At 40.8% G+C, this 17,030-nt stretch overlaps 1 protein-coding gene across 1 annotated transcript in view; it reads right to left on the minus strand.

The window, feature by feature from the left end:
• LOC102375363 (solute carrier family 22 member 4) overlaps positions 1-17,030 on the minus strand; it is a 49,526-nt gene that overhangs the window by 3,695 nt on the left and 28,801 nt on the right. The window contains exons 3-5 of the mRNA XM_025204042.1: positions 16,876-16,979; positions 12,269-12,423; positions 2,196-2,367 (exon numbers count right to left, since the gene is read on the minus strand). Of these exons, the coding sequence (XP_025059827.1) occupies positions 2,196-2,367; positions 12,269-12,392 (296 nt within the window). The 5' untranslated portion in view covers positions 12,393-12,423; positions 16,876-16,979. The remainder of the gene's footprint in view (positions 1-2,195; positions 2,368-12,268; positions 12,424-16,875; positions 16,980-17,030) is intronic.

The following is a 17,030-nucleotide window of genomic DNA, read 5'->3' on the forward strand; positions in this document are numbered from 1 at the left end:
AGAGTGCCTAACAGTACTTCTCTACCCATGTGATGCAATGGTTTGTCAGCACTCTAGGTGCAAAACCCTGTCAGATAGGCTTTATGAGAAATGCCTAAAGGCCAAATGCTCCTCACCTACTACAGTTGTCTACAGAGGCTTCAGACCTGTGGTAGGCACTCATGTTCGTGGACAAAAAGTGGAAACAGAGTTCCTAGCAGGAGGGTGCACACTCTAGCCCATCTCACCTCAGCTCACCCAATTGCCAAGAAAAGGCCAAGAACACTTACCTTAAGGCATGTGCCCCAGATACAATTTTAGGTCTTCGCAGAAGCTCCCCCTTGATGGGCTTTCAGAGCTCAAATACACGCTCTCTCCCAGAGGAACTGCCACCTTTGATCTCAGCTGTGTGCTCAGCCATACAGGGGTCAAAGGAAAACAGGAATACAGAAGGAACAGAGAAAAGGTCCTCCTTGCGGCAGAAGCCAAGTAAAGCATTTAACAGTCCCTGCTGATTTAAATGGAATTCTTTAACCAAGGATCTGAGGAGTCTCGCCTACTTTAGATTTGTTTAATAAATGTTTTAAAATGCACAGACCCCCCCATAAATACAGGTCCCCAAGGAGCAGGAAGTGAGGCACCCCCAGTCTCTAGAGGCCAGACAGGCCCTTTTATAGGATGAGGATTTTTAAGCTAGCACAGAGAGAGAACGGGATCCTGAGAAGAAGGTTTTTTTTAGGGTAGATTAACAAACACTGGATTGCTCTGGATTTGCTGATGCTGCTCTAAGGGACAGCAATGCCTGGTTTCATCCTGTGTAACTGAATGTTATGTACAGTATCAGGTATTTATACTACAAAGGGTCTCTGCACTGCTACAGACTATTAATCCATCAAGCCACACTTGGAAGAGAGAGTTACCTAGTATTTGGAGGAGATACTACCTAAACAACATATAAACTAAGTGTTGAAAATTGCTGACAGATGATCCGCTACAGATTGCTGGGCTAATCCATAGTTCTTTCCAATTTTTAAAGGCCACTTCAGAGGAACAAGCACCTGGCTTCCTGAAACAATCCACGCTGCGCCAGGACTTTAAGTCTGAGCACAGACAGAAAAGTTACACTATACTACATTGCCTGGCAGAAGGCAGGATAGAGATGCACCTGTAGGGTACGAGTCTCGCGCTCATTTTTTTTAAACTCACATAAACATGGTTTTGGCATTCCCTCTAGTGGGGAATCTGGGTACAACACCCAAGATGTACTGCTTTATAGTAATAGGGTTGGAGTGTTGTAACCCTTGCCTCTTACATGCTTTATGAGATCCCTTGTGTTGATTTAGGCTTCACCCTTGCAACCTGCTTCAAACAGGTAATTCTCCACACTTGAACAGATCCCCTCTGGCTTCAGTATCTTCCCATATGGAACAAGATAGAGGATCTTAGTCTAAGTTAGAATCTTGTTCACAAATGAGCCTGGCACCATTTGACTTCTCCAGGGAACATTGTTTCCCCCACTAAACTTCTCTGGCTTTTAAGATTTTGGTTTTTTGTTTCATATTGGTGCCAGAGTCAGTGAGAGTACATGAGTTGGGAAAAAGATTATAGTCATTTAACTTCAAAGAGATCCCCCTCCCTCTTCAAGGACAAGATATCATATATAATGGTGCAGCTACACAGGGTAGTGGCAGAAGATTACACAAGAATTTTGTTCATTAGAAACAAACACTGTATGCTGTGAGACTCACAGCTTCTGTGTTGTTTCAATAAAGAAGATTTTGATATATTCTAGCAGTTGTATCTATATAGAGAGAATAAGCTTCAGAAAACAAATGAAAGAAAAAAGTGAGAAAGGAAAGCTTGTACAGTGCAAATCAGCAATAATAAGAGAGATAAAAAAGGCAGTAAAGGGTGTATGAAGCTAAGAGTCAGATAGTCTGGAAAGAATTATTGAACGGCACTGGAAATCCAGCCTGAGGCAGACTCGCAGAGTGTCAATGGGAATTACACAGACACTTGTTTAAAACTGGCTTAATGGTTCATCTCCAAGGCACTGCTCTTCACTTGGCAACCACAATGCCAGGAAGTGAAGGAAAAAAAAAATCCACAGCCAACTGAAGTTATAACCCAACCGGTTATATCACAGTTTAAAAGAGGCGATCAGCTACAGAAGGGACTTTCTGAAGCTGAACACCTTGCAATACAATTAAACTCACCACCACAGTGGAACGCAGAACAACCCAGGTACAGTAAGAGCCAGTAGCAGCATCCGCCAGTCTCTGATGAAGTAAGCAAATAGTGGCAGCAACATGTAGCCAATTGCAAAAAATATGCAAACTCCTAATGTAGAGAATATAATACGAACTGATTTGCCAAGAATTTCTGTGCCTGTTCAAAACAAGGGAGTGTGGATTAGCATTTAAACTCTTTTTCTTTTTTAATCCATGTCTAAGTATTTTTTTCACATTTACAAGAATAAGCCAAAATACAATCTTAGAAAAGATTTAGAAAAGAAAAGAAGCCATTTCCTTTACAACACAAAGTGACACTGTCAAGGAGTTGTGACACAACATAAAATGAACCTTAAAATGATGTTACTCTCATGGAAGAGTCCCTTAGATTTCAACTGAATATTATATTTTCAAGTTATGCTGTTTTAAAGTTCAGCTATCATATTGTGTGGAAATATGATATCCAGCGCCCCCTGCTAGTCCGACAGAAACAGACTTCAAGGAATACAACACTACTATTCACCTCTCTCCTGATAACACCCATGCTGCTGCAGAACCAGATAAAATATCTGAATAAAAAAGGAACTTTTCTTTCACTAGCCTTCTAAATTTCTGCAGGACTAGTATCAACACTTGTTCGGGAGACAGGTGGGAAGAGTCTTACATTTCTTGAGTGAAATCTGCTATTTACAAAGTGTGGCATCAGAGAAAAAAAAAACAATTTACAACATCTTTTGAATCCAGTCACCTTGTCCTCAACTGCCATCAGTTCAAACACATTTGGGACTATAAAGGCTCTGATGTAGAAATTTAAACTAAACTAGTAACTCAATAGTAAGAGTCTTAGGACACAGGAATTGCCATATTAGTCCATAGCGCCCCATATCCTCTGTAATGTGTCCCACAGTAGTCAGGGACAGGTGCTTCTGAAGAAGATATACATATCCGGTGATGCACAGTCCAGTTTCTTACAGAAATGCAGCCATACCATGGGGATCAGCTTGTGCCTTGAATCTTGAGAGCAGAACAATGGCACAAGTTGTTCACTGCAGAGGCTGTTAGCTGCCTGAACAGAGCAAGACTTAAATATTCTGCAAATCCATTGCTTCAGTGCATTCCTACAGTGGTAAGTTCAACAGGGTCACTAATTGGTGAAAGCAGGTGTCATGCAAAAAGAAAAACAAGGACACATGAGTGGCCTTCACTGGCCTGATTTGCAAAATGCTGAGCACCCAGAAGATCTCATGGACTTCAATGATGCTAGTAACTGCACTACAACTGAAAAATCATGTTGCTTGTCTGGGTGCTTAACTCCAAACGCGTGTCTTTGAAAATATTGGCCTAGGCATTTTTAAATGCCCATCCTCCTTTACAAAGTCAGCTTTTTAAATGTGTTTTTGCATGAGAGTCCCTTTACACTTGCCTCTGATCTTTCCCATGATCCTTCTTTCCACCTTTGAGTCAACATCTTTAAAGTTAAGTGAACTATACTAGATGCAGTTCCACAAAGAATAATGCCATCTCTTCCTAGTATATAATGGGATATCAATAGTGACAAAATCCAATGGCAGATTTGCTTTACTCACTTCCCTTGCTCCTGAAGACATATTCTGATTACCTGAGTGCAGTGAGCTACAGCTCCACTTGCTCCTCTGTCAGCCAATTCCCAGTGTTGGTAGTTTGGCACTTAGGCATTGCATTCTACCACTATCGAGGAATGGCTGGTTGAAATGCTCCAACAGATTCCTCAGGACACTGATCTGGCCCTAGGAAAGGTAGGTAGGAGGTGGCTAAACGTGTTCCTATGAAAATAAAACAACTAAAAAAAAATTGACACCACATAATGACTAATTAAAATAGATATAAACTATCCCCCTCAGGGTATTTACAACTCAAAAAAATATACTATTGCATAATAAAACCCTGACAGTTAAATTAATTATCCTGCGTTTTCATCCTCCTAGCCCAATAACGTGCTGAAAGAATAAACATGAATAGCCTCATGTTTTATTAGTAAAGCAAACTGACAGTGGCTTTTAACCAGTGCTCTCTTATCAATATTGGCAACACTGATTTTAGTTCCAATTCCTGAATTACTCCAACCTTTCATTTCTTCCTGTTCTGTGCATCTAGAGATGTCAAATTTCCAGAAATTTGGAAGCCATAGGAGAAAAAAACAAAACACATTTTCCCTTGGGTTTTTTCCCCCCAGAAAAAAAATGGAAATTTTGGGAAAATTGAAATATATGCAATACTTATTTTCTTAGCACCTGTTACAGATCTAAATTCACTTTGCTACTTTAAGAACATAACATTTATTCTGTATAACTTGGTTTGCTCATAAAAGTATCATGTTTGGTACATTTATTACATGTAAAAGTATAGTTTAATCAGATAATAATTACAAATTTACTAATTGAATTTACTTTAAAATGCTTTCAATTTTTGTTACAAATGGAGCTACAAGCTGCTGAACTCTAAGGAACCCAGCATCTCTTAGTTTTTGCCAGTTTATGCGAAACAGGCAAAAATTAAAGTTGAAAATAGAAGAAACCATCAACATTATAGTAAAATAAAGAAAGTTATTATGTATTCTGGACTTAGTCTCCTCCAGAGTGTCAAGCAGATACAGAAAGCACTCATTTTTCGAAAAAGAGCTGAGAAAAAGGGGAAAAAACAAGACTCATTGAATACAAATTTTGCTACATGAAACTCTGTCTAATACCAATTTCTTTCACATGCTGCAGAAGATGGAAGAATCTGAAGCATGCGAAAAACAAGAGGAATCAGATGCTGTGTTGTGCAAAGGTCTTGCCACCACACTGCAGACGGGATATGCTTGGCAGAGTCCCAGACTGCATTCCTGGACCAAATACCTGAAGATATTCTGTATTCTGCAACATCTGAAAGTACCTTTCCAACATCAAATCCTAAGTGTGTTGCTTGTTTTGTAATTCAGTCAAATGCAGTAGCAGTGCTATCATCACTAACATTTCTGCCTTTGAACCTTGGATCCAAGAGATTTGCAGCAGCGTTAACAGATTGGCAACAGAATTCTTCCTGTCTGTTAATAGTCTTCCACTTTTCTTTCTTCTGTACTTGTAAGTGGAGATGCACTTAGATTCTCAAAAACAGTTGATTTTATCTAGGTCATTTGGTAAGGAATGTCTGACAAAAGTGCACTGTCTGATTCAGATGCAGTGACTGCTGAAGAAATTGGCCTTAGGATCTTCAGGGAGTTCTGCAGCTGAACCCAAAAGACATCTCATCAAGTACAGTGTTCCTTACACTTCTGGGTACTTTAAGATCCTCAGTTATTACTGTTTCTTGAAGACCTCCTTTGTTTTTTTAGTAAATTTTCAAATGAGGTCACCATTCTACCCCATCTAGTTTTACTACAGAGCATGTGTCGCTATTTTATTCTTTGCATTATTCTCTTCCTGCTTCTTCTTAAAGATTGCAGCTACAAGTATCTTTTACATGTTTTATAACTTTTTTCGCTCTTCTATAGATCTTTTGCAGTGTACAACTTCATGATATCATTAAAATGCAAGTTTAACCCATTATTTCAGCTCCTGTGTGCTGCTTCTGTACTTTTGTGGATCTCAAGGTCACAGGGCCAGGAGGAGGCAGGTTCCTTCTAACTCCAAAACCTTTAGACTTGGTCTGTCTCCTCTCCTGAGGCTTTTGAGCAAGCAGGGCAATAAGCTCCTTGTTTCTAATCTTTACAGGAACAAATGGATGCTGCTGCCAGTGTCCACTCCCAGTCCTCTGAGGCCTCAGGAGGACAGGAACAGATCCACCAACCTCTAGATCAAAAGTCAACAGTAGAGGAAGTCCACAAGCAAAGAAGGCACTGAATCCTTCTTCCTTCTCTTGTGAAAATGCCGGTGTCCCCTGGGGGCAGAAATACATCTTGCTCTTGCATTTGAGAGTTGTACTGTACTGCTTGTCCTCGGTACAAGAATTGTACCGGAATTGCAATGATATGATACTGTAGACAATCTTACGTAAAAGTCTTCCTATTGCATAATTATTAGGAAACATGTTTGGTGAGTAAAGGGTAGCAATATATGAACACCTGGTCTTAAACATTTTATTCAACATTCTAAAAGAAAATATTTCATAAGAGGTTCTTTAAATTTTTCCAAAAATTTTCAGTTTTTCAGGGAAAAAAACAAAAAAAAAGTCCTCAGAAAAAAAACAGGGAAAAATGTTTTTTTTTCCTCTAAATTTTTCTGTTTTTTTTCTGGGCCTTCACATCTCTGTGTGCATCCTCTCTCAAGTCAACTGTTCAAACACTTGCAGAATGGGGAACACATTTTAATAAAGAGACTGTAATGTGGACCCTTCCCTCCTGTTTTCAAGGCTGCAGGCCATTTTCCCTCCATCCATGCTCATTTGATATACCTCCAGCCATTTCAGGAATGACCTACATTATAAAGTATTTGTGCATTTTAGCTCTCATTAATATGACTGGGAGCTAGAAAGAAGCAGGAGAGCCAGCACCACATGACAGCCGGATCCCTGCACCTGACCTGTAAGGTATCAAACCAACAATTTGAGACTTTCTGATCTAGCCAAGTCTTATTCATGAATTTTCCCCTTGCTCTGCATTTCCTGTAAACACTGTGCAGAATTTTATTTAATCACTTTTGAAAACCTGAATAAGGTGCTCTTAAAAATAGGAGTCCTGGGCAGTTTCTGAACAATAGCTAAAATTTCTGCCACCTTAGCCTAAGGAAGGGTTCTGCAATACCCCAAAGCTTACTTATGTCTATCTCAGCCATACAGTTAGCCCAATAAAAGATATCACCCACAAGAATTCTTGCTTCTTAAGATTTACTATTTCACAGAGTTTTGTGGGGGAAATGTGGAAAAGAGAGTAGCAAGGGTCCCTTCTTGAATTCCAGACAGGAGAAACTCCTTTATAAACTGGAACAAAAGGCTGCCTATGATTGATTTAATTGAGACAAGGATTAGGCCATGAGTATGACAACTTGGCCAAAAGATGGAAGAAGCCTCTTTTAGGAGATTACAAAAGCTGACAGAACCAATGGCAGAGAAGCTGGTATGATCTCTCAAGGCTGTTTAGTCTCCAGAAGAGCCATAGTTAACAACACTAGAGAAGTGGTTCTTAACCTTTTGAGATTCAAGGCACTCCTCATGACACTCGATATAGTCCTCAGACAATGCCAGCTCCTAGTTTTCACTTGTGTTTTGACTACAGAAAAATAAGATCAATTCTTCTGTTGCAAGGAGCTCAGAAAGACCACAACAGTCCAGGCTGTTTTTAAAACCATGAATTCCTAAATGAAGTCTATGGGTTTATCTTGTGAATCATGTTTGCACTCCTAACCATGCTAACACTGAGTGGCAGCCTGTGGCACCCTTGAATGGATCTCAAGGCATCCCAAGGTGCCGTGGCACCCTGGTTGAGAATCACTGCTTTAGAATCACATTCAACCTTCTGTGATCTTCAAGTGCCTTTGGTAGAGTTAATTCTGCTGAAGAGCAATTCTCTTGCTTTGCCTGGAAGCATGAAAGCATTGGTGAGCACTGAACAGGCAGGGGGAAACTGTTTAGGATTCTCTTCATTCTTGTATGGGTGCGAGGAAAGAAAGGAAACAGGAGAAAATGGGGAGACATAATTCCTTTCCAGCAGTCTGAAGGTGTTTTTGGTTGCAAGGAAAATTCTGCAAAAGAACAACTGCACCACAATCCTAACACTGCACCACGATAACTGTGTTGGTGGGTAACTGAGTCACAAAAGGTGCAGTGCTGGGATGTTATGAGATTGCCATTTGGATGCACTCCACTAGATGCTAGAAGTAGCTACTCAAAGCAAAGAGCCACTAGTGTACTCCACAAAAAAAGAAGGTAGTTCATACCATAAGGGCTGATTAGCAGCACTGTTAACAATCTTATACAATTAAATAACAACAACCAAAATGAATTTTAGCTGTGGGTTTGAGCTTCCACATTTTGTTGCTTATTTCCATTAATTTCTTCTTAACACCATGCTAAGGGAAATTCTCAGAGACAGATGACTAATGATACTCTCAGGAGTTTTCACAATATGCTGTACAAATAATTAATTTGGTTTTCCTTGTTTAGTGATCTTTAGTGTAATCAATTTAAGGGTTAACATACAACCCAGTTTTGAAAGATATTGTAGGGAGACATGTCTCTGGACTGATGTAAACAGTCAACTGAAGCAGAGTCTTTTAAGGTGAGGAATTTATTGATATCAGCTCAGATTCTATCATTTCATTTTTGAAGAGAACAGCAGCAAAAAATCATAGGTTGAAAGACATGAAAAATAGGATAGTATCTTGTAACATAGGTGTTGCACATCTCTAAATGAAAACCAAGCCTGGTAGCTGACTCGCACGGAGTATAGTGCTAATGCAGTAGCTAATCCTTTAGAGACAGGAACAGCATAAGCCTTCAAGCACTTGGCTTATTCTCCAATAAAATGCATAGCTTGCCCATAAACAAGCAAACTAAACAAAGCAAAGCAAAAAGAAAAATATCCCAGCATAACACTTCTATCCTAAAGCCTCTTGGGCTACATACATTGTGTATCACTATGGGCTTTAGAGTCTATTGTTCCCAGAATGTGACCTGGACTCAAATAAAAATACATCAAGTAGACAGACAAAGGTCACAGAAATGTGGGATGTTAGTTATGTAACGCATCAAATCACTGAATACTGCTATAATGACAGAAAAGTCCAAGATCAAAAACCAGTCCAAGAGACACCTGTTATTTTGGACTGGAGTCTTTCACTAGCCAAGTCTTTGGAATAATTCCCCAGTAAACAATTTGAAAAAAAGGATTTTCTCTCTGCTCAAGGTTGCTTCCAAGGCTGTTTTGTTTGGGGTTTTGCTGTTGTTTTTTTTGAGAGAGAGCTACAGAAATTTCCTCTGGTGTCTGTTTGCTTGTGCTTCATGCACTTATAGGTTGTTTTAGGAGAAGTTTGACATTTAAACCAATGATATATGGAATTTTAAATATTGTATTCAATTCCTACAATTTTAGATTAGTCAATTCAAACACATTTATTAGAGCAAAATATTAATATTAAAATATTAGAGCAAGCCTTTCATTTACATTTACCTGAACTCCTTGTCTTTCTTCTCCTTTGCCATAAAAAGAGCAATTTTGCAATTCCGGGACAATACCCATGTCTTTACGGTTTAGTATATTTTTATAGTAACTGTCTTTGAATACAGAAAGTAACAAATGTCCGAGACTATTTTTAAAAATGCAGAAAAAGACTTCCCAGGCTGAAAGATGCAACTACAGAAGTACAAGAAAGGCTTAGAAAAAATTAAGTTATTCCCACTAATGGAAGGGCCAGTCCTGCCAGATGCAGTGGATCATACTAGATCACCTAGTGAAGCTTTTTCAGGGCTTACTAAGTTGTTGTGAGTTTTGAGAGAGAATAAATTAAGAATAGTTAATGGTTCAATTCGAGTCTTTTGTTTAGTTTCTAGCCATAACGTTTTATTTAAAATTGCAATCAGATGGAGAAATCTTGGGTAAGAGTCTTACTTTACAAAATAGGATGAATGTCAATTTAATGTGTCTGGGTTTTAATGTACTTGACTTTGAATGCCTGCTGTAAACATGCCTGGGCCATTGTTTCTCTCTAGAAGCTCTATTCCTAGCAAAAGCTCTAATGAATATAAAATGGGAAGAAATTACTCTCAGATGCAGTCATCAATAAAACATTAGCAACCATTTTTAATGATAAATGTCTACATTATTTTTCATAAATCACAGATTTTCTTGAGAACCTGTTTTTCTTTTGGCTAAGAAACTAAAAATACATAGGGAAGCTCAAGCTCCATATTTCAGTTATTTAAGATATTTACTTCAAGAACCCACTATATCTACCGTGAAACAGGAGAAGTTCACATTTCCAGGACTAAAAGCCTTCAGCACGCTCTACTCATGCTGCCTAGTAAGAGCCAGAAAAACAATACCATGGCTCACAGGGACTCCCAATAAACCCATCAGCCAAGTCACTAAATCGGTCTCTCACACGCATCAATATTGTCTTTGTAAGGGTGGGGGTGAATCCAAACTACAGAGTACCTGCATTTCAGTAAAAACAAGAAAAGGGATACCGACTTAATCGGGGGAAAAAAATTAAAAAAAAAAAAAAATCAAGGGGATGTGAGGGGAAAGAGGCAAAAAGTTTTGGAGAGAGAGTCCCATCCCACAACACTGGACAGCTACCTACAGTCCTTATATACCCCTGCGTTAGGAACAGCATGCGATGAACAGGACCTAACATCCTAACCAACTTCCCAGCACTTGGGGTTGCTATAGTACAGTTTACCGTCATCAAAAGTTGAGGTAGTTTTCCAGTCATTTAGACTATGGCTTGAGCGAAAGCTTGCCGAGGTTGATAGGAATATTCCCAGACTTAAATGGGCTTTGTACCAAGTCCATAAAAAGGATGCATTGTCATTCTGATTATGTCAAGCCTCTTCTCTAATGAACTGAATATCTGAATGTGTATGGAATTTGCAACAGCCACTCTTAAAACACTTAATTCATATTTCAAAAGAACAACATTAAAATAAATTTATAAAAATGAAATTAATGAGGTGATTTAAATTAGTTATTTTGGCTTCCTTTAGGTCAAAGCTGCAATTATACAAGTAAATTTTCACAGCCACATTGTTTTAAAATTCAGGCTTTTTTTTTTTTTTACATTAAATAAAATAGGAGAAAATTAAAAAACTTAGTGGACATTTTTGTGATTCTAGAACAAAATCATCCCTGGTATAGCATTCACCAGTCACTTCAGTGACATTTCTGCCCACTCCATGTGAAATTATAGTAAAAAACCTCTCTTTTTGGTTCAACATATGCACTTTATGGGAAACCGCAAGCTGCATTAAACTTGACTGGCAGGAGCAAACAGTTTCCCCCCCATAACCTAACCTCTTGGGAAATCATTGATTAATATGTCATATTGTTGTGGAATATGGGTCATTTTAATTTACAACACTTTAGTTACTGAACAATGCAGTTCAGCAGTGGCAAAAGAACATGCAGCTTGACTGAGTTTGTGGGTTTACCCGCCCAGCCTAAATTTGGCCCCAGACCTTTTGTCACAGCGCTCAAATACAGGGAGCAGAAAGAAAGCTGCAAGTGAGTGGGTGGAGCAGGGAGTGAGGCAACATGGTTTTCCAAACTGAGAGCTGTTTGTTTCGATAACAAGCCTCGAACACTCCCTTTCACTATTGCAACAGCAACTGTTTTCTCTACCGAGAGAGGATGTGAATCAGCAAGGTTTTCAGGCTAGATTGCACAGGATAAATTTCTCTATGAGAAAAGCATGAATGCCTCTTTTAACAGTTATTTCCACTAAGGACAGAAATACTAACAAAGGTACTGCAGTGCCACTGTAATCCCAAGGAACGGTCAAGGGATTGAAAAATGACTTCCAACTTATTTGAAGACTATTATAGTGCATGAATTATTAGAAAATTCTTCAAATTTACTAGGCGAGCAGCTCCCCTCATATGTACTCAGCTAATGCAATTCGGGCAACGAAGTAAGCACATGCTTTATTTTAAACACTTTGTTCTCACTGAAATCAACAGGACCTACACACACATACACCTACCTTACTGAATAGGACCCTAAAAAAAAAAAAAAAAAAAAAAGACAGTGTAGAATGATAACAACAGGTTTTTCTCCTGCTTTTGTATGTTTTACTTTTAAAGGTCTTGGGAAATCCTGTAGGGTTTTTTTGTATGTTTGTTTGATATAATTCTCCCCCCCCCCAATTATTATTTAAAAGATGTATGCAATACTCTTTCATAATAATGTACTCTAATATATACTCAGTATATAGTCATGCTTGTTTAACCAGATTCCTATAAGCTTTCAAGGTAAAATATCTTCGTGAATGTGATTAGGAAGAGTGGAAAATGTTGCAATCTCCACAATGATGCTACTTCTGTTTTGTTCTTCCAAGCATTCACCACTATACAAAGCAAGCATAAATGCAATTCAGACATGTTCATACCTAATACGAAGGCCACAACGTAGTTAGAGATCTGTCCCATTCCAACTATAAGAAACAGTATTGTGAACATCTCCCAGCTGGTAGAGAAGATCTGCAGGAAGCTGAAGCCAGTCTGCACAGCCATGGTTGCAAAGAGAATAGTCTTCCTGCCAAACCTTTTATAAAGACATAAATGAGAATATTATGCAAAATCCATAAAAAAAATATTTCTTGAAGGTGGGCTAAGCAATAGCAGTCAAAAGCTTAAAAAATACTTATAATGTGGGAGCTTTAGAACCCAAGAAATTAATCAAAGAAGAAATTAAGGGCAGAGATCCTAAAGAGTATTTTAAATCAGTATCACTGCAACATAGAACATATCATATGTAAAAAGCTGTTAGAAGAATTACAAGGCAGGCAGAAATAAGATAATGACAAACAAGCTCACTTATGAAACATTAGTTCAGTTTTTCTGTGCTATGATGCAGTCTTTACTTACATGAGCACATTTTTTCTGCCTTGTTCAGGGACTTGGATAGTTGGTGCTTAGCAAACAAACTGCCATTTAACAATTTATTTTATTCTAACTGTTCAGCGTGTGCTCCTTCGCACTAATAAGAGCATATTTTTCAAGAAAAGCTCTGCAATGGAATTATCCGTGTCTTCATGGACTGCTTTCCGACTGTATAGACTTTAAAGGTTTCATGGAGTTTTATAATGTTAGGCAACAGGCAACTTCAGTAAGAAGTGGAGCTATGAGTCCTACCTAACAAGTATGAACATTACTCTCCTTCCTGCAGGAAACTTATGATTATTGCCAACAAAAATAGCTCTGCACCCTAAAGCATGGAAGAGTGCACAATCCATACAACTGCGGTGTAATAGCTGAATTGCTCAAGGCAGTTAAGGAAGGCAAGAGTGATTTTTTTGGCCACTTAGTCTGCTAGGACAATGACTGGAAATCCAGCAATGGTTTACCTATACTTTCCTCCCTCTTTCACCTTGTTTCTTCTTAACTTATTGTCTATATACTTGCATTTTTTTCCATGGAAAAACTAGGTGTAACTTTATCTCAGAACTCAAAGGCATACACAGGCATGCATTGACTTGTGGGTAAATGTTACAAGTTACAAGGCTTGCTAAAAAGATGAAAACCATAGATATTCCTAAAAAATCCTATCGGTGCCCAGGCAGCAGCCAGCAGAAGTGAATTTTTCTGAAAACAAACATATGTTCTAGAGATTTCTTTTGGATGTTCTCAATACAGAAATGGCGCCAGAGAGATTTAGTGATTATCAAGTCTCATTTTAAAGATAAAAGATTAGCTGGCTTTTGTATCAGGGTCAAGAGCCAACAGATTAATTTTGGATTAAGTGGAATTAGATATCTGAGATTTAAAGGATTAAAAAATTCCATCGTTTCACAAATCTACATTCATCAATCCCCTAAAGCGGATTCCTAATTCAAAAATAGAACAATTACATAAAACCTTGAGGATGCTCTATAAACAGAGGACAGGGGAACAGGCAACGCAACATGAGTTTTCAGAGCAATGCTGTAGCACAAAAGCCAAATTTGATCCCCGAGTAAATAAACAGAGCAGTTGGGATTAGAAGCTGAAAATGATTTTTCCGCAGTGTATGGCAGTGGTGATACCATTACTGGAACATTGCTTAAAGACATGGAAGATGTCTGTAACATTTGATGAACATTACATGTCAGTCTAACGGCTGGTTGCTCCTGTATTGCTGCTATATGATTAGAAGCAACTAAAATCAGGCATGGTTTAGACCAGGTGTGGGCCAAATCTGGCCCACGAGGCCATTCTATCCGGCCCACGGGGCCCCTAAAAAATGTAGAAAATTAATATTGATCTGTCCTTGGTTCCTGTCAAAAATGACAGGAGCCAGGGGCAGTAGGACCCAGGGTAAGCCCTGGTGGGCTCCTGCAATAGCAGGGCCTGCCCAGCCCCACCCCTCCAGCCAGAAGCCCCATAAGGGGCTTCTGGCCTGGGACCATGTGGCTGCACCGCACTGGAAACTCAGGTAAGGAGGGAGGACCGCGGGCAGGGAAGGAGCCTGGGAAAATGTGGCCTAGGGAAAAGCTGCCCTTCCCCCGCCCCGTGGCTGGTGCTTCCTGCTGTAGCCGCCCACAGCCCGTGCACGGGGCTGTCCTTAGCAGGCAGAGGCAGCCCCAGGTGGGCTGAGAGAGGCTGCAGTGCATGGCGCTAGGCACAGGGTGGGCAGGGGGCCGTTTTTCCATGCAGCTGCTGGGCGCGGAACAAAGCGGCCCCCCACTTGCTGCTCCAGGCAGTGTTCGCTGCTGCTGTCCACTCGGAGCTTGGTCGCTGAGCAGCAGAGGCAGCAGTGGCAAACACTGCCCAGCACAGCAAGCGGGGGGGCCGCTTTCTTCCACGCTGAGCAGCTGCTGTTGCCATGCACAGCCACGATGGACGAGCCTGGAGCCGGCGTGGGGCCCAGGCTGGCAGCAGGGGTGGGTTACAAGCTGATGCTGAGCATGGGGAAAAGCGGCCCTTCACCACCCCATGCCCGGCACCCTGTGCTGCAGTCACTCACCGCCCACGTGGGGCTGCCTGTGCCTGCTCAAGACAGCCCTGCACGGGCTGCGAGCCGCTGCAGTGGGGAGCGCCAGCCATGGGGCGGGGGAGGGGCCGCTTTTCCCACACTCAGCACCAGCTTCCTGCCAGCGAGTGTGGGGTTGGGGCTGCGCATTGCCCCCCCCCGTACCACAGGGCTGGGGGGGCACTGGGAGTGAGCAGATGCAGGAATCAGTGGGAGCACAGGGCCTGCACCAGTGTTCCGGGGCCAGCTGGGCTCAGAGCAGGGCAACAGGAGTGCAGGGTCCCAGCCTGCAGGGGCTCTATGGAGCTGAGCCAGCTCCCCACTCTCCCTGCTGGTGTAGTCCAGCTCAGCTCCACAGACCCCTGCCAGCCTGTGCCCCGCTCTGGACCTCGCCAGCACTGGCCCTGGGACATTGGTCCCAAGATGGTGACCAGGGGGCGGGGCACCTGTCAAGGGGTGGAGCTACCCATGCAGCCCTCGACAGCTTGCCAAAATGGGTAAGCAGCCCTCCACCCAAAATAATTGCCCGCCCCTGGCTTAGACTACATGTACACTGAACAGACACTTCTGGCAGTGTCCTCCAGTTACTAATAATTAAAGACCCGTACTACTTAGAGGGCTATCCCTCATGGTGGGCCAAAAACTGGTTTAATCAGGTTCAAGCAACAGAGGGCAAGTTAAAGGACTTTTGGGCAGTTAAAAGGATAATCTGTGAAGGATGGGGGAAAGAGACGTGTAGATCAGCCCAGAGGTTAAGGTGTCTGGGATACTTTAGGCATACAAAAACTGGGGGCAAGTTAGATCTCCTGGCAGACTGTGGTGTTCATTTCTCTTGTGCTCGTTATCCTGTTAAGATATCAAGCACTTAACAAGGAGGGAGGACATTCAGGACTCAAACCTGCTGAGGAGTCACAGGTGGTAAAAAGGCGGTGGCCTTGTACCTAGCCTAAGAGCAGGAGTATTGTGGAGGCCTAAGGGCCAGAAAAGCAGTACTCGGAGAGAACCCAAGAGTTGCAGCTAACCCTGACCTGACACAAGGCACCCTTTCCTGGTGCTCAGGGTTTGAAAGGACGCTGAAAAACTGGAGAAAGTGCAGAGAAAAGTCAAAGAAATTATTTGTGAACCTCGCAATGGGAGACAAAGAGCTGTTCAACAAGAAGACGGAGAAAGGACTTGGTTACAATGATTAGGATTTATGAGGGGAGAAAATACCATGGTTCTTTACTCTAGCAAAGAAAAGCATAACAAGAATGAAAAGGCACAAGGCTGAAACCAGACAAATTCAAATTGGAAATCAGGAACAAATTTTAACAGTGGCAGTGATCAACTGGTAGAACAACCTGCCAAAGGAAGTGGAGGATTTTCCATCTCTTGATTTCTTCAAGATGCTTTTCTGGAAGATATGCTTTAGCCAAACACATGTCATTGGGTTAAATATGGCTGCATAATGTAATGGTTATACAAATATCAGACTAGATTACCTAGTAGTCTTTTAGCTTTAAATTATAGCAAATATGTAACTTAGTTCATCAGGAATGGATAAGATTTAAAATAATTTAGAATCATCTTTATTCCTCCTATTTTGGAGCAGTTCGGTTTGTCTCCATCAAACCCTCTTCTGTAGATAGAGACAAAAATTATACATTCAATTCAAGCTACCCCAGTGCTCCTAGACTGGATTTTCAGTGATGGTATTAACGAAGGTTTTATTCTTCAGGAGACTATTTGAAGGGAATTCATAGAAAAAACATTAACTGACCTTTTCTGAAGTCAACACCAGAACATCTAAACACATACATAAGTGCATTGTAGAAAGTTCCTGATGTGAAGGGTGTTAATTCTAAAGGGGACAACTGAACAAATGGTAGGTTAGGACTGGGATTTTTAGACACACTTATGGAGACCTCTTATGCCCCCCCATGAAAATCTATCTTAGCATTTACATGAATTAGGACCCTCATTTTGGTTTAGCGCAGGTCACTAATATGTGTTCTAACATGAAAGCTATTACTGTGGTCTCCGTTTCCAGAAGCAGAAGAGATTTACCTGTCCGAGAGCTGTCCCGATACAAGGGATCCAACCAGCACCCCCACAAAAAACAAGGAGGTGGTTAGTGGGACTTTCCAATCATCGTCACATACCAGATTCCACTGCAAGAAAAACAAAGCAAGATTTAATATTTTCTATTTCTTAATATTTTT

This window comes from Alligator sinensis, unplaced genomic scaffold, assembly GCF_000455745.1.
Source record: "Alligator sinensis unplaced genomic scaffold, ASM45574v1 scaffold135_2, whole genome shotgun sequence".
NCBI classification, from domain to species: domain Eukaryota; kingdom Metazoa; phylum Chordata; order Crocodylia; family Alligatoridae; genus Alligator; species Alligator sinensis.